This window comes from Mus caroli, unplaced genomic scaffold, assembly GCF_978045245.1.
Source record: "Mus caroli unplaced genomic scaffold, Mus_caroli_1 scaffold_11, whole genome shotgun sequence".
In the NCBI taxonomy this organism is placed as follows: Eukaryota; Metazoa; Chordata; class Mammalia; order Rodentia; family Muridae; genus Mus; species Mus caroli.
The window spans coordinates 32,172,045-32,195,989 of NW_028227266.1; the positions used below are offsets into that span (position 1 = coordinate 32,172,045).

The following is a 23,945-nucleotide window of genomic DNA, read 5'->3' on the forward strand; positions in this document are numbered from 1 at the left end:
AGTTCTCCCCAGGGAGGGAAGGTCATTGTTGGGGCTGGTTGTGGTCATTATAGAATCTACAAGTTAACACTCTGTTTGTGGATTACATTAGAGGGGGAAAAAACAGGTTTTACCAAACACTAACTAATTCTTGACAAATGTAGCTAAGTCAATACCATGACTTTGGATACTGGCCAGATCCTTCTAGCCTTTTACAAGAAGCAGGCCCTCTTGAAAGACTATAGATCACCACCAATACGCTAACACTCAAGTATAGGACTCAAAAAGAAAAAAAGACCCAGAGTATACTCACTTAGGTAGAAAACTAAACATGAGAGAGAGAGAGAGAGAGAGAGAGAGAGAGAGAGAGAGAGAGAGAGAAGGAAAAAAGAAAAGAAAAGAAAAGAAAAGAAAAGAAAAGAAAAGAAAAGAAAAGAAAAGAAAAGAAAAGAAAAGAAAAGAAAGACACAAGCTTAATGGGCTGGAGAGATGGCTCAGTGGTTAAGAGCTCTGACTGCTTTCCCAAAGGTCCTGAGTTCAAATCCCAGCAAACACATGATTTGTAATGAGATCTGATGCCTCTTCTGGTGCATCTGAAGACAGCTACAGTGTACTTAGATAAAATAATAAATAAAATAAATCTTGAGAGAGAGAGAGCTAAACATCATCATAGTGGACAGGATAGATGAATTAGTGTTTTAGTACAGGGAGTGGGGTTCAGATAGAACTCTCAAGAACCCAAATTGTTCCTAAGGATGGGAGGACCTCATCAGCTGGGGGGTTCTTACCCACCATGAGATTCCTCATCATCAAATTTGTACTTATCCATACTCTGTTTTCTTGGGTGATCTTAACCTTAGATTTTACGCCTAGCCTTTACAGCTACTCCACCCAGAGTAACTTTCTGCTTCAATTATATTTCTTAATGTTTCAAAACTACCACTGTTCCCTTGATATCATCCTATGCTGTCCCCAAGATGGAAGGATAAGAAACCCATCAGAAATGAAATTTTGTACTCAGACCCTTCGTCCTGCTGCTGGTACCATTCTGGCTTGTCACAGACTCTGGGATTGCTGAACCCTACCCTCTCTAGGTTCATCTCAACAGGAATTCCCTCTTCTCATATGCATTCAGCCTTTGCCAATAGGAAACAAAGACCCAGGACTGAATGTTAACTGCATTAATGTGTCAGGATAAGGGAGAAATGACTAAAGAGGATTGACCCATTACGTTCCCCTGATCTTTCACTTGGACATGGTGGAGTAAGCTACTTCCTAATCCTAACCACAGTACTCTCCTCTAGACCCTTTTCTCTCCTTCTCCTCTTCTCCTCCTCCTCTTCTTCCTCTTCCACCTCCTCCTCTTCTTCTCTCTCCCCTTCTCTTCTCTCTTCTTTCCTTCTCCCCTCTAAAATACACACTACACACTTATAACACATATACTGAACTTTTTAAAATTTATATGAGTACACTGTAGCTGTCTTCAGACATACCAGAAGAAGGCATCAGATCCCATTACAGATGGTTGTGAGCCACCATGTGGTTGCTAGGAATTGAACTCAGGACCTCTGGAAGAGCAAGTAGCCAGTGCTCTTAACCGCTGAGCCATCTCTCCAGCCCAACATATACTGAACTTATAGGGTAGAAGTATCCATTATTTTCTGGAATCAGGGACTATGACACAATAACCAGAACAGGAAAGAAAACTGTCCCCTGACCCTCCAGGGCCTTGACATGTTCCAAGGGGGGAAAATGTAGACAATCACAAACGACAAAGAGACAGCACCAAGCTGACCCCAATCAGACTAGGCTGTGCAATGACCAACTCTCCCATGCACAGACACAGCAAGAATTGCAGAAGAAACAAGTCACTCAGTGTTTGTAAGAAAGTAGAAAGTGGACAGGAAAACATGCTGTGGGCTGGACAATTTCTTTACTCAAAGCTCCCTCCGCTTTGAGTTTGGGGTGGGGTGGGCTCTGGAACATTAAGAAAGAGCCCAAACGTGTTCATCCCTCAGTTTTCTCCAGCCTTGCTGACTCTCACAAGAAGTGGAGGTAGAAAAACGATAGTAAAGAGAAGTGGGGGGAGGGAGGGGAACCCCTGTGTTATGAAATGAGTGCTCTATAGTTACATTATACTGAATCTTACAGTTTGATGAAGCACCTTCCTTTCTTCTTCTTTTTTATTTTTTATTTTTTGGTTTTGGCTTGTTTGTACTTGTTCGTTTATTCTCAAGACAGGGTTTCTCTGTGTAGCCCCAGCTATCCTGGAATTTGCTCTGTAGACCAGGATAGCCTCGAACTCACTGAGATTCACCTGTCTCGACCTCCCGGGTACTGGGAGTAAAGGTGTGAGCCACCACCACCCAGCTACATCCTCACGTGGAACTGAGGCTTAAAGAAGCCAAAAGATTTGCTCAAGACCACAGAGATCATAAAAGCAACTGTAAGATTTGGACACACTTAACTACAGTGCACGACATCTCCACACTGCAGTACAAGCACAAAGCCACTTTCTCCAGAGTGCTGGTGGAAGCGGCTAACAGTAATAGCTACGTGCTACTCAAGGGCAGACTGGGCAAGGACAAGCCACAACTCCCTCAAGGAGGCTGGCCTTCAGCCTCCACCTTAAGTCCCTGGATGACCTGGAAAGACCACAAATTCCCTGAGAAACAAAGCCATTCTGTGTATCACCCCCTACTCAGGCCAGGATCCAGTTTTCTGATATCTGGGACTTCATTATTGGCTCACACAGTCACTGGACAAGAGCCCAGTTTCTAATTCTCAGGCTTGCTATCAGTCTGCAAAGGCCAGGGTTATTTCCACCGCCCTTCAACTGCCTCCGAATAGGAAGTGCTCTCGAATGAAGAGCTAAGCTGCCACACCAAATCTGTTTCTGAGAAGCCTGCTGATACAAGTCATTATAAAGCACCCATTATAAAGAAATCGCCTTTGAGTTTCAGGAGCACTAAGGATTCAAGGAAATGAAGCAAACAGCCTGATGTAGACAGACCTGGTGTTGTCCTTGGATGGTTTCTCAGAACGGAGTGGAGCTAACAGGAAATTCATCCCTCACTTCCTGGTCGGGGAGGAAAATATGCTGGTGTGGTATTTGCTATTATGAAGCAGGAAGTGAAACAGAGGGTTCACATCCAGCAGATTGATTAGAACTTCCCAGGAATGTGTGGTTTGTGTGATGTGTCCGTCAAGGGGAAAAAAGAGGAAAGGACGTGCTGCCCTTAGACTCTGCTCTACAAACTTTAATTCAAATATAAATTGTTTAAAGGGCCTGTAAGTTTGTCTATTAGAGGAAAAACATTTAGGCATAAACTAATGACAAGGCTCTAAAAATATCAAATTTCCTTCCTCTATACAAAGGTCTTTTGAAAGCACTTTTTTTTTTTAATTCGAGATCCGCCTGCCTCTGCCTCTGTCTCCTGAGTGCTGGAACTAAAGGTGTGTGCCACCACTCCTGACTTTGAAAGCATCTTATCTGGATTGGTTTTAGAAACTCCAAGTGCACACCAGCATTGGCCGTTCTAGCATCAAAACCTGCAGCAATCTCTGGAAGTCGCTGATAAACAGCTCTCTTTGAATGAAGAGGGCTCTGGTCCTCTGTTCCTTTTCTCGTGTTTCAGACTTCCTGGCCAAGTCACAAACAGGGAAAGGAGACAACATCAAGTTGCCCTTCTTTCTACAGATACGGATTGCCTTCCTGGTGAGAGGGTGTCTGATGCTGGATCACCAATTCTCTCCCTCCATCATTGTGGCTCTTCCTTGAGCCACCTCCCTTTGTGTCAGTTCTTGAACATGCACTGAAAGTTTTCATCACAAGCCCTGCTGTTTTAATCCTTCTGCAGCTTTTCCTGAAAGGCCTTTTGTGAAGGATGAGGGTGCATTAACTCAGGGGCAAGGTGCTTTGTGCAAAGCCCTGGGTCTGATCCTCAAAACTTCAAAACAAACAATAAAATAAATCGCCTTTTGTGAACATACATCATTCACAGGATACATCTTGGATTTTATATACACATTAGGTGCCCCTTACTCCATGGGGAATTAGATGTCATGCTTGGTTTGTGGTTCCCACTGAGCTAGCCAGTCCTGGCTGTATGAGTTGCTTCTGACAGTATCTGCCTGCCACTCCAGGTTCCCAGTGCCTTCTTCAGGACAGGCAAGCCACCCACAGGGAAGGGGCATCCTGATCAAGATGGTCCCTTGACCTCCCTGACTGGGGAATACCAAACAAACACAAGTCTCTCTTTCTGCTGTTCCTTAACCTTATGACCACTGGCAATATATTGGAATATACCAAGGACATTTGAAGGATGCTCTTTTATCAAGGTGGTGGTGATGCTAGTGGTGTGTGTGTAAAGAATTAACACTCAAAGGGGTTAGAAAATTGAGTCCGGAAGCCACGACTTCACTGGAAGAATGTGAGTCCTGTGAAATCTATCTTTAATATGCAAGAGGAAAATACTAGTCCATCTAGGAAGTTGAATTTAGGTGGGTAATCATCTCCCAAGAGGATACCAAGGGGACTGAATTAAAGATACCTGCTTCACCACTTTTGCATGGAAATTTGAGGATCAGGGAAGGCTTTGTTGCGTGGGCACTAAGAAATTGAATTCTTGATACTAAATTTTCTTTGGAGAAAATACTGAAAGGGGGCAAATACAGACAAAGGGGCACGGGTGAGAGCTGCAGCAGGGTTTCCAAGTAACTTAATTAAAAAGGTTTTCTGGCTCTCCTATCACACAAGGGCTCCACTGGCATGGCAAAGCCACAGAGAAAGGAGAAACACAGCTTTCCATGCCATCGGCTACTCCTGAGGCTCACGTCAGGCAGAGAAAAAATCACGTTAAAGCAAGTGACATGTTCAAGTGCACGGTAGCTGCCAAGAGTCTTCTAGGAAGGATCAGAACCATAGATGGTTCTGGAATAGCCCAGTTAATACCTGCAACTGGAGAGGTCTCCAGGTCTCACTCTCTCTGCTCAGCTCCATCCTCCTCATCCTTCCTAGAGACGAAGAATGAATGCCTCGGTATGCTTTATTCTCTTAGCTCTCCCCAGGAATCTGATATGAACAAGCAATAACACCTGCTTCCCAAAGTTCAAGTTTCCCTAACCCCTCTCTCTGCCAAACACTTGTAACTAGCTCAGCTGCTCTTCCCGCCCGCCCGCCGTCCTTAGAAGTAAAGCAAAGCAGCTGAGGCTTCCAAGGCATCTGGGCTCCTCCCAAATTTGCCACTGACTGAATCTCAAGGTCATTTCCCTACCTTGCTTTTTCCCTTTTTCTTTTCAAAACAGAGTCTCATGTAACCCAGACTTGACTTCAATCTGGCTCCGTACCCCAGGATAACCTCTCATGTTACCATTTCCTGGATGACCACACTCTATTTATGTGGTATCTTGAATCTAACCCAGAGCTTTGTGTGTGCTAAGCAAGCACACTACCAATTGTGTTACAACACACACACACACACACACACACACACACACACACACAATCTACCTTATTTCTTTTTGGGTTGTTTTATTTTTCAGACAGGGTCTCCCTTTGCTGCTCTGCCCTGGAACTGCTATGCATACTAGGCTGTCCTTGAACTCAAAGATCTATCTACCTCTGCCTCTGGAGTGCTGGGATTAAAAATGTATACATCATCACATCTTGTCAGCTTATTTCTCAGGCAAAGAAGTCCAAAGATCCTGATTGTATAACACGAGGACAGGGCCACTCCAAGGTATGGTTGAGGGGAAGGATTTTATTGTCGATAAGTTTGCAATACAGCTAGAGAGCAGGGAGAGAAAGTTAGACTCAACAAGGCCAGCAGTGTGAATCAGGGGGATGGAGAGAGGAGAGGAAGATAAGAGAGAGCATAGAGGGGAGGACCAAGACAGAGTGGGCGGGGCAGGGGGAGGGAGGAAGAGAGAGAGAGAGAGAGAGAGAGAGAGAGAGAGAGAGAGAGAGAGAGCCAAGATAGAAATAAAAAGTTGATGGAAGGGAGGCTCTTGATCTGGAGTTTAGGGTAGGGGGCAGGGTAGCAAGGGCTGAGAAGAGACACAGGTACTGAGGAAGACTGAAGGCCTGCATGCTACATGTACTTTGGTGTGCTAATAGGCACCACAGATATTCATTTGTCCGTACTTTCTTATGGAGCTGACACTGAGCGAGGTTTTTATTTTTGTTTTTTGACAAAGAATGGGACAGGAAAAAGAGTAGACGAAGTACTCATTCTCTGTCTCTGTCTCTCTGTCTCTCTCTCTTATACACACACACACACACACACACACACACACACACACCAGAGTTCTTTGATTTATAATGGTGTTATATCCTGATCCACTTCTTTGCTTATGATAAATAGTATATGTAAAAGTAGTGTAGTGACACAATTTGTAACCCTAGCACTGAAGAAGCAGGAGGGTTGCCATGAGCCCAAGATCAGCCTGGGTTCCATAGTGAGTACCAGAGCTAGCTTAGGATACACAGCAAGGTCCTACCTCAAGGGGGAGAGGGGATGCAATAATACACCTAGCCACAGTAGAGCCCAGAGGAGAGCAGTGTGGGGTTCCCACCATGACCACATGAATGGCTAGGTGCTGTGGGGCACTGCCTCTGCCAAGCATCAAGGGACTACTGTTTTATACATCATTAGCTGGATGCATCTTGATTTCACAATGGACTCCTCATCAGTTGAGGGCCATACACGTGCACACACACACACACACCTACCTCAGACTTTCAATTTGGAAGACAGACCTAATTTCCTAGAGCCAGGGCTTGTACAGAACCAAGATAATTTTGAACCACCAAATCACTTTCTGTAGCTACAATTAAGATTACAACAACAACAGAAGGCTCAGAGGAGCACACATCAACTATGCTGTTGTGCTTCCCAGTCGTGTTTAGGAAGCTACTGTAATGTACCACATACCACTAAAACAGTGACATCACTTTCCAAACATTTCTAAGAATCCCTAGCAGTGTCGTACTGGAACTTGAAAACCACTGGTAGCAAGGAATTGCACTTGGCTCACAGATTATGCGAAACCTACATTTGACTGCCACAGCCCTCTACTAAGCTTGTGGGTGTGATTCAAGATAGACTTGCCTCCCCGTGTGGGTTAATTCAGTACGGGGACAAGTATTTGGTTTCACAAATCTAGCTCACCAGTTCTACACACTCTCCAGTATTTTCCATTGTGCAAGGCTGCTTTGCGATCCCCTTATTTATAACTCACTTTACAGTCCACACAATGTCTTTACAATCATGTTCCCATTAGATCCTGAAGATTTCATTGTGAGACAGGCATGGGTAATCAGCATTTTCCAGATGGAGAAACAGAGGTTTCTTCGGCTAATTAAAGGAACCAGCGGGGAGGGGACTGTCTTGTGTGTGCGTGCACACTACACTTAACTGTCTCGCAGACAGTATTGTTTCCAAGTTGAAACGTTTTGCAGACTAGACAGTCTCAGGAGAAAAAGCAATTGAATATATACTTATGTCCTCTGAAAGTGTAAATCAAAACCTCAAAGGGGAGGAGGGCCTGAAAAGATGGCTCAGCGGTTAAGAGCATGTAGGAACAGACGACCGGAATTTGGTTCCCAGGATCCACGAGGGGCAGCTCACAACCGCCTGTAAATTCAGCTCCAGGGGAATCCAACGCTTCTGCCCTCAGGTGTACGTAACATTCACGGACACATAATTTTAAAATAAAACAAATTAAAACAAACCCTCCAATATCTGAAAATAAGACATCATTTAAACGTGTTAGATGAAAGACCCATACTCTTGGTGGTCTCAAGCTGGGAGAGTCTCTCCTGGTTTCTAGGCTTCCTGGTTTCTTGGGCTCCCAGGCAGTCGGTCTCTTCTCTCTGGCCTCATGGGAAGCAGCAGAGCTCTGAGCAGCCATTATCCCCTTCAATCCCCACCCCGACTCCCCAGGGCCCAGCACTCAGGCCGATTTAGGCGGAGGCCTGCTAAAGTGTCTGAGTTCAGAAACCAAGAAACTCTTGTCCGCCGGCCCCGCCCAGCCACTGACAAGAGTAAGACAAACTCAACTCAGTAAACGCCCCCTCCCTCCCCTGCCTCTTCCCCCTCGTCGGGGGCGGAACCTGCGCGCGCGGTGCACGGTGAGGCTAATTTAACACTGCTGAAGGGCACGGGGGATTAGGATGGGGTTTACAGCAAACCAGATGGGAGGATTGAGAAGAGAGAGGCCCATGAGAGATCCTCCTAGACTAGAGTCTAGACTTGGTGCAGTGGCTCTGGATCAAACTCGTTAAGAGTTTGATTCCTGAGCCCCACACTTAGCAGCATGAGTCCCAGGAATCTCCATTTCTCCAGGTCACTCCAGGTAACTGAGACAAATTCTTCTTCTGACTTTAAGAAGGCCAGCATCCGAGCTTGAAGCACAGAGCAAACTGGCAGGCCCAACCTGATGTAAACTCAGTTGTTGTCCCCCTATTTCTTTTCTCCTCCAGCGGCCTTTTCAGGGCACGGTTTAATCAGTACCAGGCAAGTTGGCACGCGATCCATTCACATAAGTTAGGCTGAAAGCTTCTTTCCCAGAACACTAAAGAACCTCATCCAATAACTCCCCATCAAAGCTCCACTCCCAGCCTTGACCCTTGCTGGGCACTGCCTCTGCTGCATACAGTTTGGAGAGCTGGACCCATTCTCCTCCCTCCAATGCCCTCCCTCCCCCGCAAAAGAACACACTGGGTGGATGCCTAGATACACACTTTGTTGTGCATATGATTGTGTCTCGCCGTCAACCCAAGATTATAAACCTCCCTATCTTTGAGACTTGTGGAGTTAGGAGGAGCAGTGTGACCCAGTGTGTATGGCTTCTGGCTCAAGTTTCGGCACGTTCAGTATCAGGCGGTGGCCTCAGTCCAGGGCAGCTGGATCAAGTGTGCAGACAGTCCCCTTCAAAGGCCTCAGATAGAGAAACGGACACTCCCTTTTAGGAAAGCAAAGTCTGGATGGCTAGAGGCACTCACAAACCCCTACAAAAAAAGCCTCTTTGACAGCTTGTCCTGATCAGTAGAGAAAACAAGGGCTTCAGACAGTGTAGTCCTGCTACCTTTCAGAATCCCCGCAGACCACTCCCAACCCTACTTGAGCTGCTGCTCAGGAGTTTTCAGTTAGATGAGGCTGGCTGTTCTCTGTACTGTTCCAGCGGTGTCCAGGATGTGGTGTCACCCTCCGTGGTCCCTCCCTAGCCACTGCCCTTCCCTATCTATCCCATCCCTGTCTGGCTTGTCTCAGAGCCTCAAGACTGCAGCTCTTTCTGAGAAAGCCAGGAACACAGCTGTGAGTTCCAGTCCCCTAGAGGCAGTTCCAACACTCCCTCCTGGCTCCAGATGTAAAGGAACAGCTGTAGGGGTGGCAAGAGGCCCACTTGGCAATAGAGCAGAGCCTGCAAGATGGAGAATAAGGCCAAAGAGCCAAGCAAATGGCAGGACTGTTAAGTTTCAAGAGGCTGGGAAGGAAAAGTCTCATTCCCTGGACCAGTGACGAACCGACAGAACTTGCCAAATCCCTCCAGTGTTGTCCCCCAGCCCTGCCCATTGCAAACCTGGCAACTCATACTGCTGCACTCGCAGGACCTCCCATCAGCTCTATTTTTTGAGTCCCACTTAATTTAAGAAGGAAAGCAGCCTTCTCTGTCTGACTCCACCCTGTCCTTAAAACATGCAATTCCCAGCCTAAGATCCGGGTAACTTGAGGAATGGGGAGGGAGAGGAAGGATGATGGGAAAGGGTGTTGCCACCTCTCCTTCACCTCTCCTCCCTTCCTTAGTCCCTTGGGCTCCAAGATGCCAGGCTGGGTGTCTGAAGACAGGGCTGATCTGGGCTCTGACTGCTTGTATGCTCTGCCAGGATGGTAATGCTCGCCCTAGGCACCACCAGGATGGTAATGCTTGCCCTAGGCACCACCAGGATGGCAATGCTCACCCTTGGTACCATCTCAAAAATTCTGCTGTAATCTCACCCCCAGCAATGTTCTCCCCAATCTGAAAGGACACAGAGGCCCACAAGTGCTTCCATTTTAGAAAAAAAAAATGTTTTAATGGTCTTTTACAACCTCTTTTCAAGGTGAGGCCCCTTCTAGGTGGAACCCCCTTGTCAATGCTCCCCCCCATGCCTGCTGGGAAGTAGCAACCCCTCTCTGGAGGACACCCTCCCACTCTTGATGCCTCCATCTTTCTGGGAGGCCAGCTCTAGAATTGGGCCTTAACAGGCCAATCACATGTAAATTTTATTAAAAAGTGGGCAGAACACTGTATTGTGTCCCTTTCATGAACGTCCTGGGACCAGCCCATTCATTTTCCTACCCCTTAATTAAATAGAATGTTAAATAATCTCTTGGTGTTGGGGCCAGGCGTAGTACATGCCTTTCATCCCAACACTTGGGAGGCAAAGGCAGTTGGATCTCTGTGAGTTCAAGACCAGTCTGGTCTACATAGTGAGTTCCAGATTAGCCAGGGTTTCACAGTCAGACCCTGTCTCAAGAACAAAACAAAGCAAACAAAAACAAACAAACAAACAAACAAACAAAACCCAACCAACCACCACCAACAATACAAAACAAAACAGCTCTTTGTGCTGGCTGAGAGAGGGGATGCCATGGTAACAGCCCCCCCGCCCCCTTTAGCCAGGCTCCTGTAGCCTCAGTATGACCACCCTGTCTGGATTTGAAATCCACCAAAGTAGGCAGGGGCATAGCCTCTCTGGAGACCTGGACAGCCCCAGAACTCCCTCTCCATTGAGGGTGAGTTCAGTTGGATTGTACTGGCACCAGGTACCCCTAAGCTGTAGACAGGGCCTACTCAGATGCCAAAGTAGGGAACCAAGGTGTTACAGCTCCCATCCAAGTCAGAAGTATGTGAGGTTCTTGACAGCTCCCATCTCTAGCATCCGCTTGATGGCGATAGCCTCTTGGGAGACATTATGGCCTGATCCCTGTGGAGACAGCCAAGGAAAAATGAGAGGTAGCTCTCTGTCTTTAGAAAATTCTTCCTCCCCATCTCCCTGGTTCCAGGCTTCCTGGGAATTTTCTTCCTTATGCTGGTTCTCAGATAGGAGACAGAAGTCATGTGGCAAAAGCAGAGGATGCCAGCTGTGGTGTCCAAATGCCCAGGTACCAGCTCTGATACTGAATGACCACATCCAGAGCCATTCTGTGTCCCCTACACCCAACATCCCTCCAGTTGTGTCATCCTAGCCAACCTGGCTCACTGGGCTCCCAAATGGGTTGCTTACCGCCATAGACTTAAGTGTGATCTGTTCATAGTAGTGGATAGTCTGCTTCTTGTTGGAGGCATCTGGATAGCCAAAGCCAGCAATGTGCACTAAGTCGCAGAGGTGTAGAGCCAAGGTGATGGCTAGCAGACCCGTGGTTGGCTTCTGAGGGACAGAGTAAGAGGGAGTTTAAAAACAACACAATCCCCTCGTCCTCCACCATCTACCTCACACATAGTCAGGGTCAGTTCTCTGCCCAGTTCTCGTTGACCTTAGCTGTCCAACAGGGCAACAGCTAACTAACCAAGCACGTACCTGAATGGAGCTAATACAGATGGGAAAGTGGAGTTATTACTCAAGAAAACTGTGAACTCTCTATGGTGCTGGAGATAGAACCTGGGCCTCATGTATTCCAGGCAAGTGTTCTACCATCGGTCCACGTCCTTTTTCCTGATTATCAAGTTTTAAATGCAGAGACTTAATGATGTATTACTTTTATGTGTTTGTGCCTGCTTGAGTTACACATACCATGTGCATGCAGGAGCCTCTAGAGACCAGAAGAAGGCATTGGGTGGTCTGGAACTAGAGTTACAGGTGCTGGTGATCCAAAGTGGGTGCAGAAAACTAAACCCAGGTCCTCTGCAGAAGCATCTAGTGCCCTGAACTGCTGAGCTGCCTCTTCAGCTGCTAAGTTTTAAGTTTAAATTGCTATGTGTCTCGTGGCTAGTGTGTTTATCTTATATCTTATCAACTTCACTACCTAGGAAATTACTATAGTACACTTGGGGGCGGGGCTGTATCTGTGAAGAATAGAAAGAATTGATTAGAGAGGGAAGACACACCCTAAAGGTGAGTAGGGATAAGATAAGGGTAGATAAGGGACCTGTAGGTACTTTCTCCTGCTTCTCACATTCCACCACATCCTCCCCACTGTTACTGATTAAATCGACTGAGACCTTGAACAAAATCTATCTTTCCCTTAGTAAGTTGGTGACATCAGGGATGAAAGTCTGGCTGACACAACAGCGTACTAGATAATCCAACTCCCACATCTGGGGAAGATCTGGGTCTCCAGGAGGATCGTGGCTGTCAGAATGACAATAGCGACACTCACCATAATACTATCTGTTGCACGAATATTTATATGTGTCAGGCTTCATGCTGGGTACCAACACGGTATAATACAGGAGCTCACTCAGGCCTCTCCAAACACATATGCACAGATACTGTTATTAGCCTCATTTTATAAATGAGTAAACTAGAGCTAGCAAATATAAATAACTTGCTCAAAGAAGGGAAGAGGGCTCTGCCCTCCCCGTTGGATGTGGTGGTTCAACACCCATGGCTGTGTGATCTTTCCTGGGATGATATACCCCTTCTGTAAACCAGGGTCAGCGATACCTTGCCTGCCCATCTTATGGGCTGCTTCCCATTCCTTCCACCCCAATTTATCCACAGCAATGGTCGACTTAATATTCAAACTTCAGGAAGCTTGCCTTGCTTCACTCAGACAGTGGGCTTTAGAGAACATTTCACCTGCCCAATCACTCTGAGAAAGTCACTTCTTGGATTCCATAAGGCCTCTTAAAGGCTGATTTTTCTCCTGGCATCCCTTTCAACTGTCTTTCTCTCCATTGCTTCTTGGTAGGCCTTATTTTCCACGGTTGCTGCCTTTTGTCTTTAAGACAGGATCTTATGCAGCTCTCGCTGGCTTTGAACTTACTATGTAGCTGAGGCTGACACTGAAATCCTACCTCTGCCTCTCAAGTACTGGGATTTCAGACATCTACTACTGCACCTCCACCCCTGCCATGTTAAGCACCCTGTGCTCTGGAATCCAGTTTGGAGTCCTGCAGAATTACATGGCCATCACCTCCTCACCAGCTCTGCTCCTTACGGTCTTCGTCACACTCCCCCTCCTCCTGACAGTCTCTGTATTAAATAAGTAGAGCCCAACTGAGCAGTCATCCAAGCGGGAAACCAAGGAAGCCTAGAGCTACTCATAAACCTCCCATCCTCCCGGCAAGCATAGGTGGCAGGACACGGAACTGTGCTGGAACTCACAATGGTTAGTGTTTTATGTCAACTTGACACAGCTAGAGTCAACTTGGAGGAAGGAACATCAATTGAGAAACTGCCCCCTAAGACACTACTATAGGCAAGCCTGTAGGGCATTTTCCTAATTATTGATTGAAGGAGGAGGGCCCAGCCCACTGTAGGTAGTGCCACTCCTGGGCTGGTGGTCCTGGGTTCTGTACAAAAGCAAGCTGACCAAGCCAGTGAGGAGCACTCCTCCAGCTCCTGCCTCCAGCTTCCTGCTCTGCCTGAGTTCCTAGCGTGACTTCCTTTAATAATAAACTATGATATGGAAGGGTAAGCAAAATAAATCCACTTCTCCCCAACTTGCCTTTGCTCGTGGCGTTTCATCACAGCAATGGTAACCCTGACTGAACAGAACCTCCAGTTCTCTTTTATAACTGCCTTCTCTCACAGAGATGGGAAATATGTAAATAGGATGTTTAAAGAATAGTTCATTATTTCATACAGTTTTTATGAGGGGAAACCACTGACCTAATTACCTAACCATCTAAATCTGGACGCTGAGCTCAGAGATGAAGTCAGTCAGATTTGAGCTGCTAGTGGCTTAAAGATGGAGGGAGCTACAGAGCACGGAATGCAAGCAGCCTCCAAGAGCTGAGTGTACCTCTTTACTCAGACCACAGTCTGCAAGAACAGGGGGACCCTAGTCCGGCAACCATGGAAACCCAAACATGTTTCACCTAAGACAAGTTTGAAAAAAAAGATTTCCCATAAAGCCTCCGGATAGGAAGTCAGTTCTTATCATCAACCTGTGACACTATAGAGAACCTACGGCCATGAGCCAGCCAGGGTGTATTTGAGGCCACTACGCTGACTGTCATTGGGCAGCAATGGAAAAATCAGTGCAACATCACGGCCAAATACAGCCCTTTCTTTTTCCTTCCCACTGCCAGGAGCTGGATTCAGAGCCTCACCTTCTCCTACTTCCCTCTAAAGCCTTCACTCTATCATACCTTATGCATGCATGCTGGTCCACCCCTGTAACCCTGGCAACCAAGAAGCAGAGACAAGCACATTTCTGTGCATTCCAGCCTGGTCTACACAGTGAGACCCTGTCTTAAATGAAATCCCCCTTCCTGCCCTCAATGCCATCTGAACTAGAACAACTTGGTATTGGCAGGCTTATCTCTGCACACCAAATGGACTGCCTCCTCCCACTTCACGCCTAATACATGCCATGATCCCCACAGGACTGACAACAGAACCACTTCAACTGTAGACTTTCCCAGATAACACAACAGAAATGTGTTCCCCTCTGTGCTTCTACCACACTTAAGCAACTCTAGTGTGAAAGGTTGTCACTCCACAGTGACACTGGCAGCTTATTCTGCTACAGGGCATCTCTTCTGAGCAGGGGGGTCACAGCTTACTCTCTAAGCCCGTGAACTTGGGCTCACCACTGGGCAGTCACACTGCGGACATGTGATGCATGGTGTTGGATAATATAGACAGTTGAGAATAAACATGTTGATTTTAAAATTTGTCTAATATTAGCTGGGTATCGTGGCTCATTCTTGTAAACCCAGAACTTGGGAGGACTACTATGAGTTTGAGGCCAGCCTGTCTCAAGAGAACTAACAAACAGCAAAGGACAAACACTGAAAGGAACCAGCATGCATGCATAAGGTATGATAGAGTGAAGGCTTTAGAGGGAAGTAGGAGAAGGTGAGGCTCTGAATCCAGCTCCTGGCAGTGGGAAGGAAAAAGAAAGGGCTGTATTTGGCCGTGATGTTGCACTGATTTTTCCATTGCTGCCCAATGACAGTCAGCGTAGTGGCCTCAAATACACCCTGGCTTTGGCTCATGGCCGTAGGTTCTCTATAGTGTCACAGGTTGATGATAAGAACTGACTTCCTATCCGGAGGCTTTATGGGAAAGGTGATAGCTCCCCTGTTCCAATCTCTGTGAGTGACATTTTATATTACTGTCTTAAGTCCTGCCTAAGCTTAAGTGGTCAATGCAAATATTATCCTCACCCATTAAGATAAGCAACTGAAATTTCCTAACGTTAGACCTGCCTAACAACCACACAAAGTGGCACAGCCAAGAGTCCTGCCAATGCCTACTGGTGACCTCCTTCTGCAGTCTCATATGCCCCCATGAGAGAGTCTAAGATATACAGAAATAATATTCGCAAAGCTACAATGTGGGGTAAACCCTACCAGCTGAAGACTACTGTGGCCTCCCTTCCCCCAGCCTGGAACCTGCCTGCTCAAGGGTGGAGCTACCGGCTCATTCGTCCTGCCACGCCCACTGCTGGAACCTGCCTTTGCTGCCTGGAGGCACACACGTGTTCGTCCTGCTACTGGACCCTGAGTTACTTGGCGGGATATTGGGTTCCCTCCCCCTTCCTTTATAACTGAGTGTCTGGAATTAATAAAATTGAGCTTTGATCAGGATTTGTCTTAGCTCCATTCTTTCTTCCGCCCCGTCTAGATTCCTCTCTTTTCAGCGAACTGCCATTCTCAGTTGAACCGTTCGTGTTGTGGACTGCAGGCAGGCCGCAACAGACTACCAGGACACAGAGTGTGAAAATCAAAGCTGTAACTCACAAAACCACTTCAGCTCCCTAAACTGGTTCACCACACTAAGGACATGCAGGACAGACTGTAGATCAGTATGTTCCAATGCAGGACCGCAGGCTAAAAGTCTAACAGTAACTACACTGACTCAAGCTGTTCCCACAGGTAAGGGCCAGTGAGTGTGCCAGCAGCTACCAGTTTACAGATCCTGACCAGAGCATGCCAAAAGTATCTTAAAGTCTTAAATCCAAGCTAGACCTTTCACCTACTCCATTTTTAGGGATAACCCAGTTTTCCAAAGTACACAGTGTCCATCAGGGCAGCGTGCTGCAGAAGCGCTCTTCAAAGGTTAGGCGCAAGCTGCACCCATTTTCATTCTCACAATCTCTCCTCGATTTCCACCCACAGCCCAATATCCCCCTTCCACCCCCGCCAGCTTGGTCTTGTCACCAGCTTGTCACCACCTGCTTGATCTTTCGAGGCTGTTGTATGGGCAGGCTCAGGAGCTTGTCTGCTGCAATCTCCATAAAGAAGGGGTTTAGAATCCGGACCTGTTTGGGGTTGACATCCCAGATGAGGGGAGGCTGTTTCCAGAAGCCTTTTCGCACCTATGGGGGTAGGGTTAGAAGGGAGACATGAAACGAGGTGAACGCCTGTTTCTCAACTCTATTCCAGCTGGTGGTCTTCAGATAGAGAAAATCCCAGTCAAGTGAGGTAAGACTTGTCCCAGACCTGAGAGACCAAAGGAGAGGTCAAGAGGAGCCCCCTTATCAGGAAGGAAAGGTGATAGGTAACATGTGAAGAGTGTGGGGTCTGACCACTACCTCTTTCAGAGAGATGTAGGCAAGCAGGGACTTGAGCCTTAGGCTATCAACATACTGGGCAATAAATGCCAGATAAGACAGTTCAGCCTTCAACCAGGTGGTCCACTGAGAGAAAAGGCTCTTTGTGGGACCATCAGGGAAAGCCCCCAAAATGCTGCCTGCTTCAAGGTACCAGTGGGACAGCTTCATTGTTCCCAGGTTTCTCATACATCCTGACAGTGCTCCTATTCCAGGCAACCCTCCAGCCCAGAGGGCCTCTGGTTGCCACCCCAGCTCCTACAGGCTCTGGAGCAGGGCAGTTAATCAGCAGCCCTACAAAACAATGCCCTTGTGGAGAAGCCCAAGGCTCTGGCTGTGGAAAGCCTGGTTCACCATGTCCCTTCACCAATCCTTTAGGAGCATCATAAGGCAGCCTGTGGGACATAAAGCCCTGACCAGGAGAGCGTCCCCATCACCATACCTCTTTCTCCCACCTGACACAACTTACCCGCTTCTTATCACTCAAGATGGTCTCAATCCAGTGGAAGTCCATCGCCTTGAAAGCTACCAGGACCAAGAGCGTGTCTGGGTTGTTTTCTATTTTAGGGTCAAAGTGGGCCGACTCAGGATAGAAGAGACGTATGGTGGTCTTGGAGCCCACATCTCCCTCATAACCAGCCACAGGAGCATTGTTCAATCTGGCCCAGGAAAAGAACATCCATTACTAGAGATACCAGGCCTTTTGGCAGCCCCGTTTGGGACATCCAGGACCCAAAAAGAAGCAGGAGGGATGACCACACACCTGATGACCACATCGTACTTGTTGATAACACCTCCCAGTGAGCTGTTCCGCAACCGGTGCCCATTTCCCACCACAACACAGCGACGACACTCGAGGCTGCCATGGGAAGAGGAGTGTTCAAACCCAGAAGTAGCCCATGCCCTGCTGAACTCTCACTGATTCGGATCTGCCTGGGTTGGGGGTGGGGAGGAGGTGTGTGGGGGGGGGAGGGCATCTCAGATTACTTCTAGGCTCTTCTCAGCCATGCCTCAGGCATGCTAAGTGGCCCTGCTAATTGTTCTACTGACCTCCAAGTCTTGTACCTCAATATGAAATACAAGCAAGCCACGCATTGCAAAGAGATAATGAGAGGAGTGCCACAAGAAACCCCAGCACAAGAACTGTGCAAGGTGGCACACACATGTAACTTGGCACTGAAGAAGTGCCAAATCCAGCCTGGGCTACAAAAAGAAACCCTGTCTCAAAAGGAACCAAAAGAAAAAAAAAACACACAACAAAAAAACAAACAGAAAGAAGAGGGGAGGAGAAACCCTAGGACACAGCTTCCTTGCCTGTTGCCCAGGTCTGTCTGTTGCCATGGCAATACCTTCAGCAGCTTCTGTGTACTCTGGCATCTAGATGCTCAGGCTAAGCCGTTGTGATTTTAGAGTACCAATAGCTCCTGGAGACAGGCAGGCTACCGCAGGTCAAACTGGCCACAGTGAACCAAAGGCAAGGCACTAGACCATGATGATTTCAAACTGGAGCAGGGAAGTGAAGGTGCCAGATTATAATGAGAAGAATATCTCCTTACCTCTTTATGCTCTCAGGTATAGAATAGCTGGTGATGGCCAGCACCCGGAGAAGAAGGTCTTCTACAGGAAAAAAAAAAAAAAAGGAACAGAAGAAATAGAATGAGTGAAGACCACGGTCATCAGCATTCTAAAGGCTGCTCCCATTCAACTCCCAAGATTCTCCCTCCTTGACATAGGTACCTGAGCCTGGGCAAAAGAACCCAGACATGGAGCCAGTGGATAGCAACATCCAAGAACGTGGCCCACAAGATCAGAGCTTGAACTGTCCACTTGCTTCGGTAGAACAACTCATTGAGCACATTAGTCCTTCAGAGCAGTTCATAGTCAGTGAGATGCTTTCCCACTGAGCTGAGAAATAACTTACCACTTCCTTTAGTCCCAAAGGGCAGCTCATAGGTGGATGGTGTCTTTACCCAGAAATAATCCTTAAGCTGCAGAAAGATGGGCTGTTCCCTAGAACGGCTATACAGCAAAGGGATGAGAAAGAGATTAATCTGACTGAACAGGGTCAGGCCCCTGACTACAGTAGCTGGTCTTTGTCCTTCTTCCAGCTTCATCTACCCTCCAGCCCATTAGTGCTGAGGCAAAACCCCTCAGTCCTAAATACCCTGTCCCATCATCTGGTACTTACTTGCCAAAAATCTTAGAGGCTTGTCTCTCTGCCTCACCCTGGAAGCATGGCTCTTTCTTCTCTGAGATGGGAAAATAAAAGCTGGAGAGAGAAAAAAGAATCAGAAGATCCAGTCAGACTGAGGTCCTGATGCCACCATCCCAGGTAGGATCTACCTCCCCTGTGGTGGTAAAGAGGTCCCACAGAACTGGAGAAGGACTTACAGACTTAGTATCTCCTCAACCCAAGTTCCACTTTGAACACAAATCATTGAGGTTCCAGATCTTTCTGCCCTAACATTTCCTCTGTGGGGGATCACAGAAGCCACCTGGAATACCATCCTACCTATCCCCCAACCCACCCATCCCCATGGAAGGACTCTTTGAGCTAGCAGCTAGCTGAAGAGGAGATGCCAGGCAAAGGGTCTCAAAAGTTTCCTGCCTGGCTAGGTACCCTGCTTTTGCATCAGTCCATCTTGGGCAAGAAGCAATAGAAGAACACAGAAAGCATACTTACAACTCAATGTACTTATCTTCTCGGGAGATGGAATACCACACCATGACAACAACAAGGATCAGAGCCAGGGCCAGGAGCTTCCAGTCTGCAAGATACATGCACAGCAGAGCTGAAGGCAGAGGCAGGCAGGTACAGTTCCAGGCCGCCTTCTCCTTTGCTGATACTGGGCCCCTCCACCCCCAGCACAGCAGACGCAGTCTCTGGCCTTGTCCTGCCCTAGAGAGGGGCTGGGACTGAAGTATTTCTACTGTCAGGATAAGAAGAGTGTCCGTGGCTCCAAGTGTGACCCTCTACCACCCCTGCGAAGGTCCCAAGTTGGTGCTGACAATGACTGCTGGACCTTCTAACATGGGGGACCCCCAGGACAACACTCACGAGATTTGCTGGTCATGTTTCTCAGCAGATAGCAGGGTTCCTGGGGAGAAGTATCATCCCGGCTGCCTCGGGCCACCTAGGAGGCAGGAGTCCCAGGTGTCAGTCTAGGCTCAGCCTGCACACCTAACTAGACACACCCCCTGCCTGCCCTTTTCCTCCTCTAGGAATCATGAAGCCACTATGTGGCAACCAGTCCCAGGTGATCTTCCTCCTAAATTCTCAGAGGGCAGTATGAGGGATCTAGGTGGAGCCCTGCTACAGGAAGGGGAACTAAGGTCCCAACCCTCTTTCACTTCCCATGCCTGACTTACCAACACCAGTCTCTACTGCAATTTTCCAGCACTATGACACCGGAAGAATAAGTTTGGGGGGGAAAGTAGGTGTGTCCACCATTTCTGGCACAAAAGTTAACTAAGCTAGAACTTGATTCATACTGTGAAGGTCCTCAAGAAGCCCCACTTCCAGTCCTTCTAGACACTAACAGTACTCCGGCCTCAGTTTCTAAGATGCACGGTTGAATCAGGAAGGAAGGCCAGTGCAATAGGAGATGTGGTCAGGAAACCTTGATGGTATAGCTCTGCAAGGAATCATGGGATACTCCGAATGGCAGAGGGCAGAGGCCAGCGAGGTAACTGGGAGGAAGTCAGGAAAGAGTCAGTTGCTCTATGGACCAACTCCTCTAGGACCATGCTACTAAGAGATCTATGTGGCTTACCAGCCTAGAGGGATATATAGATGTCAAATGCCAGCTTCTTCCAGCCTATATCCCTTCCATCCTGTTCTGTTTCTCAAATGATCAGGAACAGAAAAAAAAAAAAATCACAGAGCCACGCACTAAATACACACATTTCACAAACATAGGCCTTCATCAGCTCGGGTGGGGCCTGGGACATGCATTGTCACACACAGCTCAGGTGACTCGTGGCAGACGATCAAAGGAAGCACTAGTTTGTGCTCTCCTAGAGAAAAATGGACATCTTAGCTTATTTCTTGAGGACAGGACAAACACCTGTTGGAAGGGTTGGCTATCATAATCATAAATCTATGATTTTGAGTGCAGACCTATTATGGAGTCAAGCCTGTGACCCCAAGTGGGGGCATTTCTCAGATGCCACTATGAGTTCAAGAATGGTGACCAAGAGCAAAACAAAACAAATTAAAAGAAAAAACAACAACAAAAACAACTTTGTGTAAGGGAATAGGGAAGTCCCAAACACTTCCTCATTTGTCAGTAGGGTTAGCAGCAGCCACCCACAAAATCCTGGAGAGGACTGAGAACGGCCCTCCCCATAAAAAAAAGAAAAAAGACTAGCTTTTGTTTTCTCTCTCCCCTTCTTTCCTTCTCTCTGTCTCTCTCTGTCTCTGTCTCTCTCTGTCTCTGTGTGTGTGTGTGTGTGTGTGTGTGTGTGAGAGAGAGAGAGAGAGAGAGAGAGAGAGAGAGTTTGATTCACTGACTGACTGATTGATTCTATAGTCCAGGCTAGCCTATGACTTACTATGTAACTAAAACTTGAGTCCCTCCTTCTACATACTGAGATAATCGGCAGCTGCCACCACACTATTCAGCCAAAAGTGAGATTTGTAATCCTAAATTTCCAGTTAAAATCACCCTTAATAATCCTTGACAGCTCTCCTAAAAGTGAGCATCCCTTCTCTTGCTACCCCCAGCAACCGCCAAATCATTCCTCATCACATGGGCCTCTTTCTCCTGCATGGCTGTCTCCCAGGGGCTACACAGGGAGACCTTGTCTCCAAAACTAATTAGTTACTTATTTAATTAAAAGCATTGAGTGGATGAGTCTTCTTTGAGAAACTTACATCAATGCTCTGGGGTATATCTTTCTTTCTAAGCACTTCTCTCTTAGCCTTCATGCTTAAAATACATTAAAATATCTTTAATAAACCCCAACTCTGTTCCCCTCCAAAACGTAAATGCTTTAAAAACTTAAAGCACTAAATGAATGGCATGTTAGGTGACCATGGAATGTCATATGTCCTTCTCTGGCTCTCATTTTCTTCAGCCGTCAATACAGGAAGCAGATCGATAGATAGATCCCTGCTGCTCCAATGCGCTTGTTAGTTTAGGAACGTGGGCACCCCAGGGACCCTTATTAGCAAATCGGAATCCTAGGCCTCCTGCATATCTACAAAATCAGAATGGAGATTTGAACTTGACACTACATTTGAGTCTGAAAAGCAGTGTTCACGGAAGAGGTTCTGAACGATAGCTGAACGGGGAAGTGGCCTGTTGTAGGGGTAACAAGATGTCTCAGCACGGAAAAGTGGCCACACCTGATAACTTGTTCCCTCAAGTTGTCCTCTGAGCTCCATATACAAGTACACACACACACACTCCCACCCCAACATCAAAAATAAATAAATGTAAAAATAAAACCACTTAAAACTCTTAATGAGTATTTATTCTGGTCCATATGAAGAAATTCTGGTTCATTACTCTAACCTAGCCCTGGAATTTATGTACACATGGCGAGCCAGCAATTCTAATGTGCAGGAAAACCATCACCTTAGATAGACAGCCTTCAAAGCTGCCTACTTAACCTTTGATGAGCACACTTTGACTCCAAGGGGTATGGGTTAGGCCTGCCTGAAAACTCTGCCTCCATCTGTCCGAAGATGAAACAGCCAGAAGGCCTCATCTTGGATTTTATATCCTCCATAACCATGATCTAAATGAACTTCTATTTATTATATAGTATCCCTTGGGCCCTGCTAGGACCACACTTGGAGTTATAAAACTCTGTGCCAGAATTGTTCATTAACTGCCTTCTCTCCTACCCTCCTTCCTCCAGATCTTTCCTAAGAGAGGATGGGGATGATGGGGGTGATGGAAGGGGATGGGGGGATTCCATTTAAGTTGGCTATACAATGCATTGACCTGAGGGTTTAAAGTATCCAGATGTCTAGGTCTGGCTCTCCATGATTTTATTATATTAGTTAGAAGTCAAGCACCAGGAGTAAAAATGAAACACCCGCCCCCCCAAAAAACCTACCTCCTCTATGATGCCAGCATGAAGCCAAAATGGAAAATACTACATAGAACAGGTTCCAGAGTAAATGACAACAACTTATCCACACTCTGGCTTGACCTTTAGGAAAGAGACTTTGGCTGTCACTGCTAAGTAGCCTGGAGCAAACCCAAGCAACAAGACAGCTACTCCTTCTTTGGCTTCTTTCCCAATGCAGGTCTACCCTGGCACATCTTTTTTTCTAGATGAGAACCAGGACAGCTCTATGTAGCCTGGCTAGTATTAAGGTTTGCTCCAAGGTGTCCAATCACAAACTTAAGCATGCTACTTCCTTTCCTTGCTGGGCTAGCCCAGAGGATTGCTTTGTATCTTCGGGTATTCCAGAGACACAGGCTTCTTGGACTGGTTGCTACAAGGACAATCTGTTGAGGGGAAGCCTGCAGTTGATCTATCCATGTCCAAGGCTCAGTAGCCTCCCCTCTGAACCAGTTGCCAAGTAGAACCATTCATTCATAGGTCAGCTACTATGCAAAGCTAGCCCACGGCAAGATAGCTGACTGCACCCTTGGTATTCTGCCATGAACAAGGTGTCCCTGGCTTAAAATGAGCTGATGAACCTAGCCAGGGGACATGGGAAGAAACAGAGCCTGTAGGAACTGGTACCCAGCCAGTGCCTGCTATCCAAAAGGACTTCAACTCGATCAATATCCCCAAAGGCTGAGCAGGAGACAGGCAGCCAAAGGTTTGCTGAATGGCTCTATGCCCTTTAGACCTTGATTTTCTGTCCCTTAGATTTTTTTCTTTGAATTGAACTCAAGCCTTTGGCATGCTAGGCAAGTGCTCTACTATGGAACCATGTCCCCACTGGTTCTCAGTTCTGTAGGGGAAAAAAGTAGAGCCCTTCTAACATCTTCAGACTCACCTACCACTTTTCTCTCCAAATTCTACCACCCAGATGAGAAACCCCAATCTACCACTTTCCCAGAATCTGGTACAGCCAAAGCCACACCTTTTTGCCCTTCCTAGTTTTATCTCTGACCAATAAACATGCTTCTCTCAAAGTAACTCTCTGTGGCTGCATCATCCTTCCCTTAGGCTACCCTTGCCTCAGGCTTTCCTCCAAAGCTAAACCTCTTCGCCCCACTCCCTTACCATCTACCATCTCCACCATCTCCACCTGTCCCTGAGAAACGGAACACCAAGCCT

General features: G+C 47.1%; 1 protein-coding gene across 2 annotated transcripts in view; it reads right to left on the reverse strand.

The window, feature by feature from the left end:
• Positions 1-10,035: 10,035 nt before the first annotated feature.
• Positions 10,036-23,945, reverse strand: part of St3gal4 (ST3 beta-galactoside alpha-2,3-sialyltransferase 4) — a 49,144-nt gene continuing 35,234 nt past the window's right edge. For both annotated transcript variants that reach the window (XM_021173144.3, XM_085844514.1), the window contains exons 2-11: positions 19,753-19,828; positions 19,378-19,462; positions 18,883-18,963; positions 18,616-18,713; positions 18,251-18,311; positions 17,458-17,553; positions 17,164-17,353; positions 16,317-16,460; positions 11,252-11,395; positions 10,036-10,951 (exon numbers count right to left, since the gene is read on the reverse strand). In XM_021173144.3, coding sequence (XP_021028803.1) covers positions 10,865-10,951; positions 11,252-11,395; positions 16,317-16,460; positions 17,164-17,353; positions 17,458-17,553; positions 18,251-18,311; positions 18,616-18,713; positions 18,883-18,963; positions 19,378-19,462; positions 19,753-19,768 — 1,002 coding nt within the window. In that variant the 5' untranslated portion in view covers positions 19,769-19,828 and the 3' untranslated portion in view covers positions 10,036-10,864. The remainder of the gene's footprint in view (positions 10,952-11,251; positions 11,396-16,316; positions 16,461-17,163; positions 17,354-17,457; positions 17,554-18,250; positions 18,312-18,615; positions 18,714-18,882; positions 18,964-19,377; positions 19,463-19,752; positions 19,829-23,945) is intronic.